Raw genomic sequence first — 18403 nt, 5'->3', positions numbered from 1 at the left:
TTTGGTATTTTTATGTTGATGTGTGTGATGTGCGTGTTTTGAAAACTTTTATGACGCCAGCTTTTTGGTCTCCATTTTAGTGGAGCGCAAGTAAACTTTGATCAACCCTTTTGGACATGCACATGTTTGCATGTGTAGATTATATGAAAGTCGATGCACATGCATATGTTTGCATGTTAGGATGTATGTGGTTTTGGTATGTCGTATGGTTTTTAAGTTTAATGACTATGTTTTAACTGATCAGTTGCATTATGAAATGATATCCCTAATGTTTTGTGTTAGAAGTAAACGTTGCATTGTTTGTTGAGATTAAGAAATGGGTGGTACTTAGCTGGATTTATCTTTTGTTAGTATGCTAATGATATTTTCGTTAGTATGTACCTGTTAATGCTATGTATTTTTTAGGTTTTTTTTTAATGTGTTACATTTTTTTCACCATTAGTATTTTTGTAGATTCTTTGCTGTGTTTGAATCTGAGATTTTTCAATCTTATGGATTTTTTGTTTTTTTTTATACCATGTTACATATTTTTGTCGTTACATCCATTTTATGTATATAATTAGCTAGAAAAGGTCCCTTTTCGTTACAAAAGCCGTTAACAAAAAAAAAAATTATTAGCACATATAGTAGTTTGTGTTTTTTTTTCTGTTTGTATTTTTTGTACAAAACACTAGCCGTAGATACATTTTTCCATAATACATAGAACAAGATGTATCTTTTTGTTACTTTTCCCCTTATTTTCCTGGTGATGCATTTAATTTGTCATTTACTCTCATATCTAATCACCACCATTCTTTTTCATTATAAATAAGTTTCAGCACCTCCCCAATGTGTATATCCCCAAAGCATTGTTACCTACTTATCACACACAAAGCATAACAATGCACAAGAGGCCATGTTTGTTTTCCAAAGTTCTGGATGTTGAGGCGATCGATCTCAAGCCTGAAAAAAATGAGTTCGTTAATGTTGGCAAGAGACTTCGAAAGTTTGCATCGACTCCAGTCGGCGTTGGCGATATTCCTGAAACAACCCCTCTACCCGCTATGCCCATACGCAAGCTTAAGGAGATTTTTACCAGTGATGGGCACCCCCGCGGGAAGAGAACTAGTTTTCCGACCCCCAAGGTTGAACCCGATGTGAAGCCTACGGCGCGAGCAATACCGAAGAACGAGCCTACTGTTAACGCTACAGTCAAGATGGAGCCAAGAGTAGTGCCCAAGGGTGAGCCTACAACATACCCAAAAAAAAGAGATGTTGAAGATCCCACAACCAGCGATTGGGTTGATGATGTCTCATGGATGAGTGAAATTGAGTGGGATTCATATTTCCCAATAAACATATCAGTTTCCCCTGTGCCAGCAAACCCTTGCAAGTGCAAAAAATGGTTCACATGAACAAGCTCAAGTAGAAATTAGGTGTTGTTGGTGTGTTTTTTTAATTATGTCGTTTTTTAAGATGTATGTATGTTTTTAGGTTAATTAGAAATTAGGTATAGTATCAGGTTATCAACATTATGTAAGGAGTAATTTATGTGTCTAATGTTTTTCTAATCTTTTTGTGGTGTAATATGTAATGGAAAAAAAACTATCTACTTTGTGTGTTGTTACTTTATTTCTTTGGATGTATTATGTTTTTGGTTTATTTTAAAAAAAGTAATGAAAAGTTAAAAAAGTAGGAAGTAGGTGGACGTGGGTAATGACAAAAGGATATATTTACCATGGGACCCACAAATGGTTGGTTCATATCTTTATATTAGATCCATCATTTCAACTACAAGCTTCCAACTATCTCCATCTCCAACTACCCAAACTATATTCATCTATCTCTCAAAAAAGATGAAAAGGTGTTCATGTGGGAGGATTGCTGTTATTCGGACATCATGGACCGACGATAACCCAGGAAGAAGGTTCTATTCATGTCCATTTAAGGTAAAAGATTAAAACCCTGGTTTTATTAAGTAAACGTGTTTTCTAATCATGTTTTTTGCCCTTTTTTTTTAATGTAGCCTAGCAACTGCCCTTTCATTGGTTGGGTCGACTCACCGATGTGCTTACGGTCAACTAGGATCATACCAGGTCTTTTGAGGAACATCAACAACCTACAAGCTGAACTGTTTACCCGCGAACAAGAAATTCGGAAGAAGAATAGGGTTATATGGTTACTGATATTAGCGTTAGTGTTTGGCACCTTACTTGTTAGGATTGTTTGTTATGATTAAGAATTAGATAGTACTTAGTTGGATTATGCTTATTAGTATGTTTAATGACTTTTTCTAGTATGTACTTGGTGATGTTTGGTTGAATCTGAGATTTTTCTATGTAATGGGGTTTTGGGTTTTGTTTTTTCCATATTACATTTTTTTCCCACTAAGATTTTATGTAGAGTTTTGATGTTTTGAATCTGAATTTTTTATGTTATGTTTTTTTTGGTTCTTGTCTTTACCATGTTACATTTTTCTTTTGCCCATGATTTTTGTAAATTTTTGGTGTATCCGAGATACATTTTTTTCAGCGAGTTTTTTTTGTACATTTTTTTTATATGTGTGTTTGATCATGTGCCTTTGAACTTTCCTTGAGTATTTTTTTTTCCCCAACAACATTGTATGTTTTTTTAGATTTGATCACGTGACTCTTTTTTATTTTTTTTATTTTTTTCCCTAAGGTGTGTAACCTATGTATGTCCTTTTTTTTAAGATATCAATTTTTTTTTAAAATCATATAATAATGACACGAATTATTGAATAAGATACACTGGGAAAAACATAGATTTATCTCAATAGTTGAGTACATAATAACTTCAACACTAGATATGGTAAACAACATAGGATAAGTAAAGTAGCCCCTATATTGCATGAGAGAGGGAAAATTGGGGCACATTTTTTTTCACACCGATAATAGCAACATGATGTAAACACCACTATTTAGTCAAGAAACGATCTTGGTGTGCCATACTCAATTTCAGTGCTAAGTGGTTCTGGGCTAAGCTCACTCTCCCAGGGGTTGTGGTTGGCCCACGAGATAAGGGTGTTTTCAGAGTAACAGGAGTAATCATCATTTATAGGATCATCTTCAGGATCATCGATAGTTTTTTGATCAACTGCCGGGGAGGTCTCCTGGGTGCCGGTGACTGGTTTTGCTTGGTCTTCGAGCACTACAGATGAAGTTTTTTTGACGGGGGTAACTTGTGTGGTGAAGTAAAATGATCCCCAGTCAACATCCAAAAGTTCATCATCTAGCGACATCTCATCATGTGTTGTTGCTTCAGCTTTAGTGTTAGTAAGGAGATCACTTATAAGCTTAGCATCGATATCCAGATTTTCTTCAACAGTGGGCGGCATTGACGGAATGCAAGGGGTTTTTGTGATTTGAGAACACTCTGGGTTGCAATCCGATTTTGGAGTTTGGAGTTCGAATGAAAGAGTTCTCCGTAATCGTTTGGTAACCAGTTTTGAGTTCGCCGGTGATGATGGACTAGACATAGTAAGGTGTTTTTTTTAGTTCTTTTTTATGGTGCACAAGTGATGAAACTAAATTTTACATTTCACCTTATTTTTATAGACAATCAAATGATGTTAGGTGGAAAAATTAATTATATTGTTTACATCAGTTGAGCCTACATCAGTTTACATCAACATTAAATGTACTACTCTGAGCAACATAGGAGATAATTATTTTTTTGATTTAATGAGTTTCAATTTTCTTTAAAGGTTCCGTTTTCTTTAAAGTTTTGGACTTTTGATTTTTGCGACAGGTTTATATATATATTTTATATTTTTATTACTACATGCAAAGAGTCAATTTGGAATTTATCAGATGTGTGTACTGTAGTTACGAAATCATGACAGAGATACATTAACAATGAATATACTTAGAGATAGAGTACACATATTTTTTCCTTTTTATTATTTATGCCTTTTTATTGGTCTAAACATTAATAAGTGACAAGTTTCCTTTTTGTCCAATTTAGATTCCCCATATTGGGGCAATTAATGAGACTGTACTTTTATATATTTCTTGGATATAGTGTTCCATATGTATGTACTTATGCAGTCACTTCCAAGTTGGCACAACTACTTTGTAAGACTTCACCTTTTTTTTATTTATAAAAATACTATAATAGTATATCAATTGAGTTAACATATAATATCAACGTTTCCCACAAGTACAATCTAAGAACTATGATGGCTTTTTGTCCATCTTAGATTCCCCATAACAACTACTTTATATATATTATTATAAATGTTTCTTGGATATGGTTTGGGGTACATGCGTGTACTTTTTTTTTTGCAGATTTGACAATTCAAAGCTGGCATTTATGAAAATATATTATAATGAGTAGTTAGGTTTTGCATAGTAGGTAACTCGCCCCTCAATTTAATATATATTGTTACATTTTTTTTTGGTACTGTTTGTTTGTACAAAGAAAGGTATTTTTTTTGTAACAAAGCAATTCTGTAATGATAGTTATGGCCGTTTGACTAACACTAATTATTATAGCAAAGAACACACATATTGATAGTTATGGTCGCTTGTCAAACTTTCCAGTAGTTTACTTATGCTTCACCAAAATGTTTAAGATGTCCGGATCAACGACAGACATTAATAGTTAGATACATATAGGCAACTAACAAAGTACGAGTTTAAATTGTTTAAGTTGTACACCATAGTCCCATCCACAAAAAAACATAACATTACCATACGGATCAGCAACTTACACTGATAATGCAGCATCACGAACCTTTGCCTTCACCACATTCACATCACAGAGTAGTATGCGTGTAGCGAATTTTTTTCGGAGGGTAAGAATCTGTTTTTGCTTTTGTTTCCAGTTGCTACTAAAACCACATTCAAAGTGTTTACCAACGCCGTTAAAATTTTGCATGTGGTGCATAAGGAACACTGCACTATCCATTGGATGTGCACTTGTCGCCCAATGGATATCACACCTTTTAATCTTGGCTGGTGCAATTTTATCCTTTAACGGATGTTTGCAATGCTCCAAATAATTGTCCAGCATATGCTTCTGTTAAAAAAAAAAACGATAAACTAATCAGTTTTTGTATGAGTTCTTGTTTTTCATCCTAATGTTTTTATGGGAAAAGAAAATGACTAACCACTTTGTATGGTGTATCTTTTTTGTAGTAGTCTTGATGATCCCTAATGCCAGCTAAGGGTGTGCGATCAGGCTTGTGGTCTATGACGGTTATTTCACCGTTTTCCAGATCGAAAACAAGCATGTAATATTCATCATTCTCGAGGATTGGAAAGAAACCCATTTTGATCCCAATGAAATCATATGCGCCGCCTATGACCATCCTTTCGCCGAACGTTTGCATACGTTCATCATCATCACAAGTAGAATCCGTCAAAAGCCAGCTGTCCTGTTTTTTTTTCCAAAATAAGTTTGTGTCAATAAGGTGGTGCAAGCCGCGAATCACCCATAATTCAAAAGATGCATTTAGATAGACATACTTACAACGTTCCCAAAGACTTAATAAATCCAAAATCACAGTCAAAGATCAAGTAATACAGTATGAATACTTACTATCACAGTTGTGTTAAAATAAACCCGCGTTGGGCAGCCGTCGGTTCTGTCAAGTTCTTCAAAATTCATCACATCTACCCAAGCATCAACTACATCAGAGCAGACCTTCACTTCCCCCCTCAAAGTGCGCATCAGCGTTTTTGTGAGTTCTAAGCCGTATATACTCTCGAAGATAACATCTCTGCGCAAGACAATGTTAGATATGTAGATTAGATTCTGGATATCAAGAAACTAGGCCTATTATGTTTTATGTATATATTTTATAGGTGAACTTACCCAGCAGATTGACCAAATTTTTTTGTTACCCCGCTAGACAAGGAGATGACCATTCCACGTGTCCTGTTTTGCGAAAAATCATATGCAGTTATACACTTAAAACATAATAGACTATTTAAAAAAAAAAAACATACTATTTGGAGCAAAAACATTCCATAATCTATCAGAGGACCAAAGTTTTGCATAATGTAACAAGTAATATTTTTAATATTTCTAATTTGAAACTTACACTGAGTACTTCACATCGAATAGAAAATCCCAAATACGCTGTTCTTCCGTTGTAATGTCTATTCCCATTTCGTCTTCATGGTCATCACGTGAGCCGGCGAACCTACCAACTGGTTTTCTTCGTCTTGATTCGATTTCCTTTATCCAAGGATTACGTGTGATATCCTTTTCAGCCGTTCCCTTCCCTGATCAATTTTAGTTATTGTTTGTTAGTTTTTAATAAAAAAATGCCAAGTTTATTATAATATTCGAAAGAAGTAAAAAAAAAACATGTAGAATTCACCTTCTTGATTTTTGTCATGCGTATCATCGACATCATCACCTGCAATTTTTTTTTCATATTGATAAGTCGGGTTATCCGTTGTGTACAGAAATAACACATGTTTATTTTTTTTTGAGGAATTATGAGTCACCTAATTCGGTGTCTTGTGTGAGCAGGTGAAAGGTAGGCGCATCAAACAATCCTTGCATGTTTTGTGTTTCGTTGTTCTTGTCTTTTTATATTCATTCACATGTACACAGACACATACGTGTTAGTTTGTTTTGTGTGTGAGTTGGTTTTATTGATTTTTCTACACTTGTGACGGGTTATATGTAAGATGTAAAACTTACTTGTTGTAGTTATCGTCTCTTGATCTTTTGCCTCATTTTCTTTGTTGCCTATGTCTCCACATGTAGCATTTTTTTTTTGTAGTGGCATCTCCGCATCTTTCTCCATCTATCATCTCTGGTGTTTTGTCAGCCCTACCCCGATCTATTTATTTTAATGTGGCCACATACACACATGTTACGCTTAGTTTGCATTTTTAGGACATACATTTGGTGGTTTACTACTTAACGTTTTTGTTAGGATTGTCATCACTAAAGTTACCTTTTGCCGACACATCATTCTTCATTTGCTTACCATCGCCATTCCCCTGATCATTGCCAGATGCTATATACGTTTAAAAAAAATAGTATCAGTTTATTATCACCCAAGACGTTTTTTGTTAGGATTGTCATCAATAAAGTTACCTTTTGCCGACACATCATTCTTCATTCGCTTACCATCGCCATCCCCCCGATCATTGCCAGATGCTATATACATTAAAAAAAATAGTATCAGTTTATTTATCACACAAGACGTTTTTGTTAGGATTGTCATCACTAAAGTTACCTTTTGCCGACAAATCATTCTTCATTCGCTTACCATTGCCATTCCCCCGATCATTGCCAGATGCTATATATGTTTAAAAAAAATTGTATCAGTTTATTATCACACGTGCGTGTATTATACTTTTTTTTGCACCTTACCTTTTTTCAGTAAATCATCACTCGCTGCACTGCGTTTTTTATTTCGCACATCCACATGATTCGGTTTATTTGAATCTGTCAAATCTCATTATATTTGTGTTAGAAATGAATGGTTTTAAAGAGTCAGTACATGACCCACGATACATTAAATGTACCCTAAGTTTTTGAACTACTATACATAGGCATTTCTAATTGCACTGTTATTTTTTTTTTGGGAAAATGTAATCAAAATGGAGCTTGTTAATCCATATTTCAAATAAATTTTTAACGTGTAGGAGTAAATTGATTGTACGAAGAACGTAAAAAAACACTTTTATGGCTCAACGAATCTTAACGAATTACGATAAGTATATTCTTCTTCCAGTAAGTCTTTCCAAAAAAGTTATCTCGAACTCTATTTTTTTAGCTACAAATACATATGAATACTTTTTTTGTGTAAACGATTATTTGCAAAATAAAAAAAAGATAAATATTTTTTGTAAAAAAGGTCATACCATTGATCTTTGCCACTGCAGCCGCGTTTGGCACATCATCTACAGGGTCTGCATTTAAAAAAAATTATTCAAATTAGTAACAGCTTGTAGGAAAAACTGAGTACATATTCAATGAAGTGATACATATCCGTTTTCCCGTTGTACCTTCCGTGTAATCATTATCTGGGTTTTGGACTGTCTTGTTAAGAGACAAGAGCACCCCAGCAATTTTTTCCCTTGGGGAATCAGGCCACAGCGATACCCTTGTTTTTTTTGAGTGTACAATTTTCTCAAAGCGTTGTATCAATTTTTTAACTTGCTCGTTGTCTGGATGAGCATTGAACACTACTTCCAATTTTTTTTGCACCGTAACTCTTTTCGCCTCCATCACGTCCAAATGTTTTTCTATCAATGCAATCTCATTCTACAAACAAAGTTATAAAATACATTTTTAACCAATTTTCGAAAGAACATAATTACTTTGTAATTGGTTGTAATTATTAATCTTACACTCAGAACTTCATCATTAGCATGTAACTCTGTTTTCCTTGGATCCCGTCTAACCACACCAACTTCATGCAAATCCTCTCCACCAAAGCCACCTCTTTTTATCTCAAACCGTTCTCTTTTTTTCAGTTCGTATTTGCTCCAGAATACGATTGGGTATATTGTCCGGTCAACTGGAAATCCTGTGCATTTAACTCTGTCGACATATAGTAACTGTGTAACGGCGAAAAAAAAAACAAGCGGTAAGATAACAAAACAAATGTTGTATGCCTATATTGTTAGTAAGTTTTGTTAAACAGGCCACTTACAGCCAAAAGTGTGAGTGGTCCAGAAAATGGAGATTCAGGATCAGAACTCTTCCAGCCATCTTTACATGATTTGATTTGTTGGATCAGATAGGCACAGCAATTGATTTTACTAAAATCCGTGTCTCCTGTAAAAGTTTTCAAAATCCACTCTTTCATTCGCCCATTTTTGTTACACTCAACCATGACGGTTAAGAATAACATCAGGAAGTCCAGTCGGAAATGAAAACTGTTGGCTTCATCACTTGTGAGTATAGATCGTGCCAGGTTCGTTGGTGCCACAAATCGTTTACGATATCGTTTTCTCCATGCTTCAACAGCAACATCAAGCTTTGAATTTGTTCGTACATTTTGCATGTCTATGCCCTTCTTAGGAATCCCTAGAAGGTCATGGACAGACTGAACATCAACATCTATTGACCCACATGGCAATTCAATAGCCATTTCTTGTGGGTTAAAGTGGTCCACAACATAGTGGGCAATTTTTAGAGGTATCCCACTGATGTTGAATGACAACATTTTTCCAAAACCCATCCTATTAATGTCTTCTTGTTGGTTCCTCGTTAGAGACTTGATGCATTTGAACAACTGCATAGGTGACGAACGTGTTTTTAGTTTAGGCCACTTATGCGTCGTTTTTGCGTGTTTGCCACTTCGGGTTTCCACCCGATCATGTTTTACTTTTTTTGTTTTTTTAACAGCAATTGCATCCTGTTTTGGTAGAGCTGTATCTGCACTCATCTGTGAGTCACCATCTGCTGAAAATAAGATAACAACTTTTGGTTAAGATTTACATATTTGATAAAGAAGGAAAGTAATAGTGGGGTGTGTTTACGTACTTATTAGTTTCCTTTTGACATTTTTCTTTGGTTTGCTATCTTCACGCCATCGCTGAGCTGTAAATATACATTTTTTTGTAAATAATTAGCATTAAAGTACATAAGACAAGTATTGAAACATATATTCATTTTATTTTAGACTCTCAAAGATCATGTATAGCACAGTTTTGTACCTCATCTTGTACGTGTTGCCAATATACATTTTTTTGTAATTAATTAGAATTAAAGTACATAAGACAAGTGGGCCTAAGACAAGTATTGAAACATATATTCATTTTATTTTTAGACTCTCAAAAATCATGTCTAGCACAGTTTTGTACCTCCTCTTGTACGTGTTGCCGGCCCGTCCTGATCGCCCTCGCCTTACAAATGTTTTACAAAGTCATGTACACATAAATATTAGATTCAAGATGAATGTAACCAAAGCTTCCATACATTAAAAAATGTACCTTTTTTTCTTTTCTCAATGTTTTCCATCGGAGTGTCCAAGTCACTATCTGGTAAAACTGTGGCACCATATTTGTTTTATTATTTATATAAAGCATTACTATTAGACAATCGAAAGAAAAAAAAATGCTTTTTTACGTACTTATTAGCTTTCTCCTGCGTACCTTCTCCTCACAATGTGCATCCTTAACTACATTTTGTACAAGTTTTATATAGATCACGAACTAGTAACAACCTTTACCAGAATATATATTAAAAAAAAAGAGTAATTTTAAACCTTTTCTACCCCCCCTTGTCCGCATTGCTGGTCCGCATGTATTAGTATCCGGTGTCACTGTTTTTTAGAAAGCTTATGGAAATTAGACATAACATGACAAACAAACATGTAATGAATTAAAAGTAGTTACGTACATATTTGTTGCCTGTTTTTGCGCTTCTCAACCATCGGGGTATCACGAACCTTTTTAGCTGCATTTTTTATTTGTAGTCAACATCAATAAATACAAAATGGTTTTTAATATGTAAGCATAATTGATCATAGTTTATCTAATTTATAAGCACCTGTGATCATTTTTATTGTCGGATTTGTTTTGCTATTTTTAGCTGTCACAACGGATCCTGCAAAAGTATGAGATAAAGAGGCAGTCAATATATGGACCACATATCACCAGTAGATAACAAATATCGCATACCAATCAACAGTAGATCACTATGCCCCAGATCAGTTTATAGCAAGCAGAGTTTTTGTTTCCTTAGAATGAACAAGTACACACTATAATTTTTTTTTTCTCATTCAAAATTAACCCACAAACCACCCCCCCACCCCAAATTGATCATGTGTTCATCCCGAAAAAGCCCTAATGTCACCCCTGTCATTAACAGAAAACCAGATGTATGAAGTAACCGAGCACTTTGAAAACTGCTCTTTGACCCTTTAAAACTATATTTTTGTTTCAAAGATTTTTCATATGTACTTTTTTTTATTTTGTCAGATTGCTTCAGAAGGTCTCAAACATTAAGATCACATCTAAAATAGTTTTTTTGTATATTTTCCATGTTTTTTCCGCGTGTGCCCACTCGAATCGTTGCCAACTCAGAACGTTTTTTTCAATTTGCTAGTACATAAATATTAGATTTTAAAAAAATGTAACAAAGAAACTTTTATACGTAAGAAAAAACATACCTTTTTGCATATTATCCATGGTTTTCCCGGGTGTGTCCAAGTCACTGTCTGATGTAACTGAGACAACAAGTTTGTTTTATTATTTTTTTCCAAAACATAAATGTAAGACTAGTGGAAAATAATCCTTGTACGTACTTATTAGCTTTCTTTTTTGCAACTTCTTATCCTGATGCGCTTGCTTATCGACAACCGGCGTACGGCGAGTCTTTTTAGCTGCAGTTTGTTAATTGTAAACAACATTAATAAACTAATTTCCAATTGAATGCGTAAGCATAAATTATGAAAGGTTTGTAACTTTAAACACCTGGGCTCATTTTTCCTTGGATTTTTAGTCGTAAATGCGGATGACTGCAAAATGTCACGTATGCCAACAAAGCATCAGTTTACACATAAGAGCAAAATGTCACGTATGCCAACAAAGCATCAGTTTACACATCAGACGACCATTATTCGGACAATATTTATGCCCTTTTTTTATTATCATCAGAATTCTTGATTTTTTTTTACTTATCATTTCTGATTATGTATTGATAAACCGCGAATAGCCGTTTTTTCTAATTACAGATTATTAGTGTAATTTATTTTCTCAATCAAATAGAAGCAAGAAACATATACTACAAAAAAATTGTGATGTTCAATACTTCCAAACATAGACCCCCAAAAGTCAATTCATTTAGAACCACACACAAACTCTAACCCTTATAAAAATTAAAGAAACAACATTAACAACAAATCATAAGCCTTTAAAAAAAAACCAGAAACAACAAATCTACGAAACACACCCAAACCTGTATATATAAAAGTCCGGATTCTACATAAACAAAGGCTTACAAAATATATAAAAAAAAACCTTCATTTTGTACCCCTCCCCCCCCCCCCCAAAACAAACCAGTTTAGTCGGCACCAGGCTATGCAAATGGAAGAAATTTTTTTGGGAAGAACCATGTCTTTTTAAGAAAACCCAAATGTTATTTGCAGAACATAATCCCCATAAAGTCCATTCCTTTTAACATCCTTCATTGTTATGACGCACAAGACTAAAAAAACCATGGCAAATTGTGAATCTATTTGACACTTACATAATCAAAGAGTAAGTAAAAAACCTGAAACGACGTACCGGAACCCTAATTATTCCGGCGAACGTTCTTTTCTTCGGTGATTGTTGGAAAATCTGCGTTGATTGATGAAGATTCAAGAGACTCAGTGATGAAGATGAATGCCAGAGCGTGAATCTCAGGTGATTTTGGGGTTAATTTCAGAGGTTTGTTGAAGACTACAAGAGAGAGAGAGTTTTAGGAAATTTTGAAGAATTTGAGGGTTGTGAGTCTCCGGTGAGTTTTGGGTATTTTGAATTTTTTGTAGTCTGAGATAGGTTTTGTAGATTAGGGGGTAATGATGTAGTTGATGTAAGTTTGATGTAAACTTCTTACACCATGCAGTCTTTATTTTGATATAAGAGATTATCAATTTCGGCTTTCCCATATTGCCCCTCAAGTACCATCAATATATTAAAAAAATGTAGAAAAGCCATTCAAAATCCAACAATGAGAAGATTAAATCTCAGCCATCCATGGAGGTTAATCAATGGCCATTAATAGGTTTTCAGGGTTTAGTCAACTCAACTGGGTTTTCAATTTATCCTTGCCCTATATATATATATATATATATATATATATATATATATATATATATATATATATGGTAGGGTTCTAGAGTGAACTCTTCTGGACCTTTGATTTCCTTTTTAGTTGTTAAGGATAGGATTGTAATTTTATAAAAAAAAATAGATTTAAATCATTATCTATTGAAATCAGTTACATATTTCCTATTTTAATTCCTTATCCATAATATCTTTCCTATTTTAAATTCATTATCCACAATATCTTTTATTTCAATTTTATTTTTCTGATTTCATCACAGAATTCAAATTTTGATTTTTAAGATCCACGTAACCTTCATATTTCAACGGTATACACATGTGTATTTGGATATAAATAGAACAGTACGTATGTGTACAAAGCATCGTACATATGTGTGCAGTAATTCACAAGTGTACATCAAACATTCAATAAAAAAAATCTGAGATATCACAAAAAACAGACGATATACACATGTGTATATCGCATTAAAAACAGGGCAAAATCAGAATACACATGCGTACATCGCATTTAAACAAAGCAAGGATAATGAATTTAAAATAGGAAAGATATTATGGATAAGGAATTAAAATGGGAAATATGTAACTGATTTCAATTATTAAGATAATGATTTAAATCTATTTTTCTATAAAATTACTTTCCTATTAAATTTATGAGAGAGAACATGATTTGTGCAATCAATTTAAGATGAAAATTACACATATACCCTTTTTGTGTTTAATTAAATGGAAAAAATTAACCACATAATTACCATCATGCCACTCATCTAAATCTCAAGATCATAGAAATCAAGGGCCAAGATGAGTTCACACAGTTCACAACTGAGGGGGGTGTTCACTCTTGAACCTAATCCTATATACATATATATATATATATATTTAAATATATATGTTCTTAGATCGTTAACTAATTCCATTCCATCTACTTTGATTATTAAAACAAAATTCTTTCTTCTTTTCTTTCTTCTTTTCTTTCTTCTTAACGCAACATTTAAAATCAGTAATGTTGTATTTTCTTTAGTTTTGTATGCATAGTTTATATTAAGGTTGTATATATTCATAACAAAATTTATATTTATTATGTTTGATAAAATTATTAATATAAAATATAAAAAATAATTCAATTTAATAAGCATTTTATTCTTCAAATACAAACAATCTCAACAATAGCATATTTATTTTTATAAGATCATTCAAGTTTATATAAACCGAAAGCACAATTTTTCCGAAAAAACCCGACCAACTCTATAATTATCTAAAGACCTTTCATTATCTATCATCAAATACATGTAACACATGGGTCTATAACTTACTATTATTAATAAATTGAAAATGACTATAAACATGTGTTATGAATAAATAAAAGTAAGAAAAGTAGGATGAAGATTATATTATTAATTATTTAAAAAGATTAGTCGTTTTTTAACCTCAGTTTTTATGAGAACAATAATGCTTATTGCTTCAGATTTGTATTTTATTTATTTTTTGAATAGTACATTACAAAAATTGTTCTTTATGTTTACACTATATTGCAAACTATATTCTTTGTTTTCAAAATATACAAGAAACATACTCGATGTTTGCAAATCCTTGCATGTTATGTCATTTAGCCCTAATTCAATTAGTTTTCACTGTTAAATCTGACCAAATAGACCCTACATAAGGGTATTTTGGTCATTTCACCCTAAATGCAACAATAAATAATCCTATCTAATCTAAAAAAATAAACAAAAATAACTATGTTTATAAATATATATACACAAACAAACACAACCCTAAACTCCCTCTCCATCTCTAACTACCCTACCACTACTACCACCACCACCTACTCCTACTATCACCACTGACCTGCCACACCCGGTCCATTGCTAGTGACCAAGAACCCTCACGCCACCCGTCCATTGCTAGTGACATCCAGTATCGCCGCCGTCAGCTTATGCGGCGGAACCCTAGCTCGCACCCTCCACTGTTGGTGACCCTCCATCTCCACCTTCTGGTTCATATCGCCACCCTCCATCTAGATCTGTAAGAACAATGGCTTGGATCTGTAGAATGACAACGATTGAGGTGGGAGTGGCGGCGGTGGATGGTGGTTGAGGTGGGAAATCTCTCTCCCTTTCTCTCTCTTAACTTTCTCCCCCCTCCGCTCTCTCTCTAACCACCGCTCTAGCACCACTACCACTGTGGAGACCGACGAGGATGATGTCACCGGCAGCGATCCAGACCTTCTTGTGCATCTTACCACAGATGTGACACATACGCTTGGTTCCGTCAATCTAGACCTTGGTCGGCGGCGATCCAGACCTTTGTCAGCTTTGTTCTTTCATCTCTTGCGATTCCTTCCTCCCTTTCCTTTGTTCTTCGACATGGTGGATGAAACTGAAACCCTTGGTTTTTGTGTTGTTTTTATTAACTTTTTGTGCTGGTTTGTTCCCAAGTTTGGGGATTTATGTGATGAGCAGTGAGGCTAAGCTTGTTTTGGTTTTACTCCCCGATAATACGAAGTAATACAATCTACCCCCATATTGTTTGAAAGTTACACAATCTGCGATGAAGTGCTGGTAGTGGTAGGTGGGTTGTGGTGGTGGTAGGATAGTAAGAGAGAGAGAAAGAGGGGGGGGGGGTGATGTGCGATGAAGTAGTGGTGGTGGCAGGTGGGTTGTGGTAGGATAGCTAGAGAGAGAGAGAGAGAGAATGATGGGGGTATGTATATGGTGTCTGTATATACTTATAATTATATATATAATTTTAAACATAATTGTTTTATTTATTGTTTTTTGTGATTATTTATTTTAGCATTTAGGGTAAAATGACCAAAATACCCCTATATGGGGTCCATTTAACCAGATTTAACCATAAAAACTAACGAGTTAGGGCTAAAGAACGTAACATGCAAGGGTTTGCAAACATCGAGTACGTTTTTTGTACTTATTAAAAACAAAAGATACACTTTGCAATTTAGTGTTAACATAAAGGATGACTTTTGTAATTTACTCATTTTTTTGAACGGTAAGATTCTATGATTGATAGAACAGGGTCAGCATATGCTGTAAAAACCTGAAGTACAGTATAAGGTAAACACGGAAATAAAACAATACGATACAACCCCAATTACATAAGATTATCTCACTATTTCTCTTATATTGAAACCACCCATCTTGTAATTTACTCATTTGAACCCAAGTTTTTAGTTTTGCTTTACCATTAAAATGATTAAATTTTTTTTTGAACGGCCAACAAAATCAATCACGAGCATTCTCGGGGCACCCACAGGACAAACGGAGTACTCCGAGAGTAACTCGAATCCACCACCAATTCCGGGGAAAACCCAGTAACTCACCCGCCCGTAGGCACGACGATGAAATTACCAGTAAAACCCGTTTGGCTCAAGGATCCAACCCAGGTTTCTCTGAGTCTCCTATCATTGCCCACCAATACCTCACTCTGCACCAAGTGAGAATCAAACATGCATCTCTTAAGAGAAATACAAGTTTTCCACCACTTGATCTAGAGATCATTTGGCATTAAAATAGCTAAATACATTCATTAAGTATGTTATTTTAACGGAAAACATGAGACATTAACGGAAAACAAAAGACATATTGATATCCTTGAGTCTCAAATTTTGCAGCAAATAAAACATGAAAATTAGTGCACAAAACCCTATATGTGGAAACAAGAACTCAAAAATTGGGGAGAACATGGGTACCGATGGGGGACAAACGTAGGACCCACCTGACCGCCCATGCGCACGCAAACTTATAACTCTCTCTCTTCAATTCGTGACCTAACCCAAACAACATTTAGTCCAACAGGAGAACATCTCTCTCTCTCTCTCTCTCTCTCTCTCTCTAACCCTCACCAAAAGCAACCAAATTCTTCATATATTCTTTTCATAGCTGGATACAGTAAAGAGTAGACAGAAAGAAGTTACAAATATGAAACGGTCAGCTAAGAGTTTGGTTGCCTTTTATTGGTGAAGATTAGCACCAAGCAGAAGAAGAAACCCTCAAAAAACTTGCCAAGATTTAGGCTTCTTTAGTGTGTTTGATCAAGATGGATGCTCATGGTCGTCATCTACCTCCTCCTTTTCATCCCAGAGATCTTCAGTTGCACCACCCCCACCAGTTTCAGCAACACCACCATCAACAGCAGCCGAATTCCGAGGAGGATGAACAAAGTGGTGGTAGCAGCAGCCACAACCATGGTCAAAAGCGAGAGCGAGAAGACAACAACAACAACAATGATGGTAATAGAGAATTGGCGTCGGTTGTGACGACTGGTGGCGATGGAGATCATAGCAGTGGTGGCTCTAGAAGGCCTCGTGGCCGTCCATCTGGCTCAAAGAACAAGCCTAAGCCACCGATTATAATCACAAGGGATAGCGCTAACGCGCTAAGATCCCATGTGATGGAGGTGGCTAATGGGTGTGATATACAAGAAAGTATATCACAGTTTGCCACAAGAAGGCAAAGAGGGGTGTGTATTTTGAGTGGTAATGGAACAGTTACCAATGTTACACTGAAGCAGCCATCAGCACCCGGGGCTGTTGTGACGCTACAAGGGCGATTTGAGATCTTGTCGTTATCTGGTTCGTTCCTTCCTCCCCCAGCTCCACCTGCTGCATCAGGATTGACCATCTACTTAGCCGGTGGTCAAGGGCAGGTGGTTGGGGGAGGAGTAGTGGGGCCTTTGTTAGCGTCTGGCCCTGTGGTGATCATGGCCGCTTCTTTTGGAAATGCTGCTTATGAAAGACTTCCTCTTGAAGGAGAAGAGACCACACCCGGCTCAGGAAATGGCACTCTTGGATCACCTACTGGGCCCGGTAACCAGCAACAACTCATGAATGATGCAAATCCATCATTGTTTCATGGATTGCCTCCCAATCTGCTAAATTCTTGTCAATTGCCGACATATGCATATTGGGGGGCAAATCGCCCTCCTTTTTGAAACTGAGTAACGAATTCTCCGTTTCAAATGTTTCACTTCAGTTCACATTTGCAATGCTTTTCACTTTCTAGAATTTATAACGTACTAGTTGCGTTTGTGATGTTAGTTTCTTAATAGATGTTTGATTCAAGAATAATTAAGGGTGTAAAAAGCTTCTCAAATATCCTTCTTTATGGCCCTCAATTTGTCTTAATTGTGCCACCGGTGGGTATGAAGGGCGAGGGATGTTTTAGTTCGTCTCGTTTATCTAGTAGTTAGGGGGTTTATCAAATAAATAATTGATTTTGAGTTCAAGTGCTAACCAATTTAAGTTCAGGTATTGATCACCAATAATTAACATGTGACAAATTTTCCATCATATTTGATGTGATTTTCTAAGTTTTATCTTGAAAATTTGAAGATTTCTGTTCTCCCTCTCATTCATTGATTAATTTAATGGTCAATATAATTTTTTTCCTAACTTCAAATAGAATCATTAATTAATAGACAATCTTGAGTGTACAATTGTAGGTTTCCTGTTCTTAATTGGAACATAATCCATCAAAAACTAATTAAAAAAACCATAAACCTTACAAATATCATTTTAAAAAATCCCATAGCTTATGATTGGATATATACTTTCCATTTTCCATCAATAAATTGAAAACTAATGCTCACTTCCTATCTTAATTTAATTTAGTAATTCAAATTCTATTAACTTG

The 18403-nt window shown here is 35.0% G+C and overlaps 3 protein-coding genes and 1 long non-coding RNA gene across 6 annotated transcripts; 1 reads left to right on the top strand and 3 right to left on the bottom strand.

Annotated features, from left to right (window-relative positions):
• Positions 1 to 4528: 4528 nt before the first annotated feature.
• LOC110917066 lies at positions 4529 to 7411 on the bottom strand. Of its 3 annotated transcripts, XM_035986904.1 has the most exons (12): positions 7342 to 7411; positions 7205 to 7267; positions 7063 to 7125; positions 6920 to 6982; positions 6661 to 6802; positions 6462 to 6542; positions 6332 to 6370; positions 6050 to 6233; positions 5821 to 5883; positions 5545 to 5725; positions 5114 to 5380; positions 4529 to 5022 (listed from the first exon to the last, which is right to left on the bottom strand). In XM_035986904.1, exons 5-12 carry the CDS (start codon positions 6764 to 6766, stop codon positions 4711 to 4713), a joined length of 1233 nt encoding a protein of 410 aa, XP_035842797.1. In that variant the 5' UTR covers positions 6767 to 6802; positions 6920 to 6982; positions 7063 to 7125; positions 7205 to 7267; positions 7342 to 7411; the 3' UTR covers positions 4529 to 4710. The 3 variants fall into 3 exon arrangements, with proteins under 3 accessions (XP_035842797.1, XP_022017376.2, XP_035842798.1); XM_022161684.2 differs by lacking the exon at positions 6462 to 6542; XM_035986905.1 differs by lacking the exon at positions 7063 to 7125.
• A 399-nt stretch (positions 7412 to 7810) lies between these two features.
• Positions 7811 to 8614, bottom strand: LOC118489209. The gene is made up of 3 exons (XR_004886775.1): positions 8325 to 8614; positions 7980 to 8238; positions 7811 to 7883 (listed from the first exon to the last, which is right to left on the bottom strand). It is a non-coding gene; the product is annotated as an uncharacterized LOC118489209 (long non-coding RNA).
• LOC118488903 lies at positions 8613 to 10363 on the bottom strand. The gene is made up of 8 exons (XM_035986327.1): positions 10324 to 10363; positions 10190 to 10246; positions 10055 to 10102; positions 9915 to 9971; positions 9786 to 9827; positions 9466 to 9522; positions 8723 to 9384; positions 8613 to 8624 (listed from the first exon to the last, which is right to left on the bottom strand). The coding sequence occupies exons 1-8, from the start codon at positions 10355 to 10357 to the stop codon at positions 8613 to 8615; spliced, it is 969 nt and encodes a 322-aa protein (XP_035842220.1). The 5' UTR covers positions 10358 to 10363.
• Positions 10364 to 16497: 6134 nt separating this feature from the next.
• On the top strand, positions 16498 to 17996 carry LOC110922572 (AT-hook motif nuclear-localized protein 22). Its single transcript, XM_022166853.2, has one exon. It carries the CDS (start codon positions 16809 to 16811, stop codon positions 17700 to 17702), a length of 894 nt encoding a protein of 297 aa, XP_022022545.1. The 5' UTR covers positions 16498 to 16808; the 3' UTR covers positions 17703 to 17996.
• The last annotated feature ends 407 nt before the right edge of the window (positions 17997 to 18403 follow it).

The sequence above is a fragment of the Helianthus annuus genome, chromosome 17, assembly GCF_002127325.2.
Source record: "Helianthus annuus cultivar XRQ/B chromosome 17, HanXRQr2.0-SUNRISE, whole genome shotgun sequence".
Classification (NCBI taxonomy): Eukaryota; Viridiplantae; Streptophyta; class Magnoliopsida; order Asterales; family Asteraceae; genus Helianthus; species Helianthus annuus.
Note: the sequence above shows the minus strand (reverse complement) of the source record. Positions and strands in the feature narration are given on the sequence as shown.

What these genes read in the sequence shown, in the direction of transcription:
- LOC110917066 (XM_035986904.1), bottom strand. Translation starts at nt 6,766, where the DNA reads ATGGAGAAAGATGCGGAGATGCCACTACAAAAAAAAAATGCTACATGT. An exon ending in CACACAAGACACCGAATTAG is followed by an intron (nt 6,371 to 6,461) that starts GTGACTCATAAT and finishes AAAAAATTGCAG; the next exon opens with GTGATGATGTCGATGATACG. An exon ending in GCATGACAAAAATCAAGAAG is followed by an intron (nt 6,234 to 6,331) that starts GTGAATTCTACA and finishes AAAATTGATCAG; the next exon opens with GGAAGGGAACGGCTGAAAAG.
- LOC118488903 (XM_035986327.1), bottom strand. Translation starts at nt 10,357, where the DNA reads ATGGTTGAGAAGCGCAAAAACAGGCAACAAATAT. An exon ending in CAAAAACAGGCAACAAATAT is followed by an intron (nt 10,247 to 10,323) that starts GTACGTAACTAC and finishes TCTAAAAAACAG; the next exon opens with TGACACCGGATACTAATACA. An exon ending in CATTGAGAAAAGAAAAAAAG is followed by an intron (nt 9,828 to 9,914) that starts GTACATTTTTTA and finishes AACATTTGTAAG; the next exon opens with GCGAGGGCGATCAGGACGGG.
- LOC110922572 (XM_022166853.2), top strand. Translation starts at nt 16,809, where the DNA reads ATGGATGCTCATGGTCGTCATCTACCTCCTCCTTTTCATCCCAGAGAT.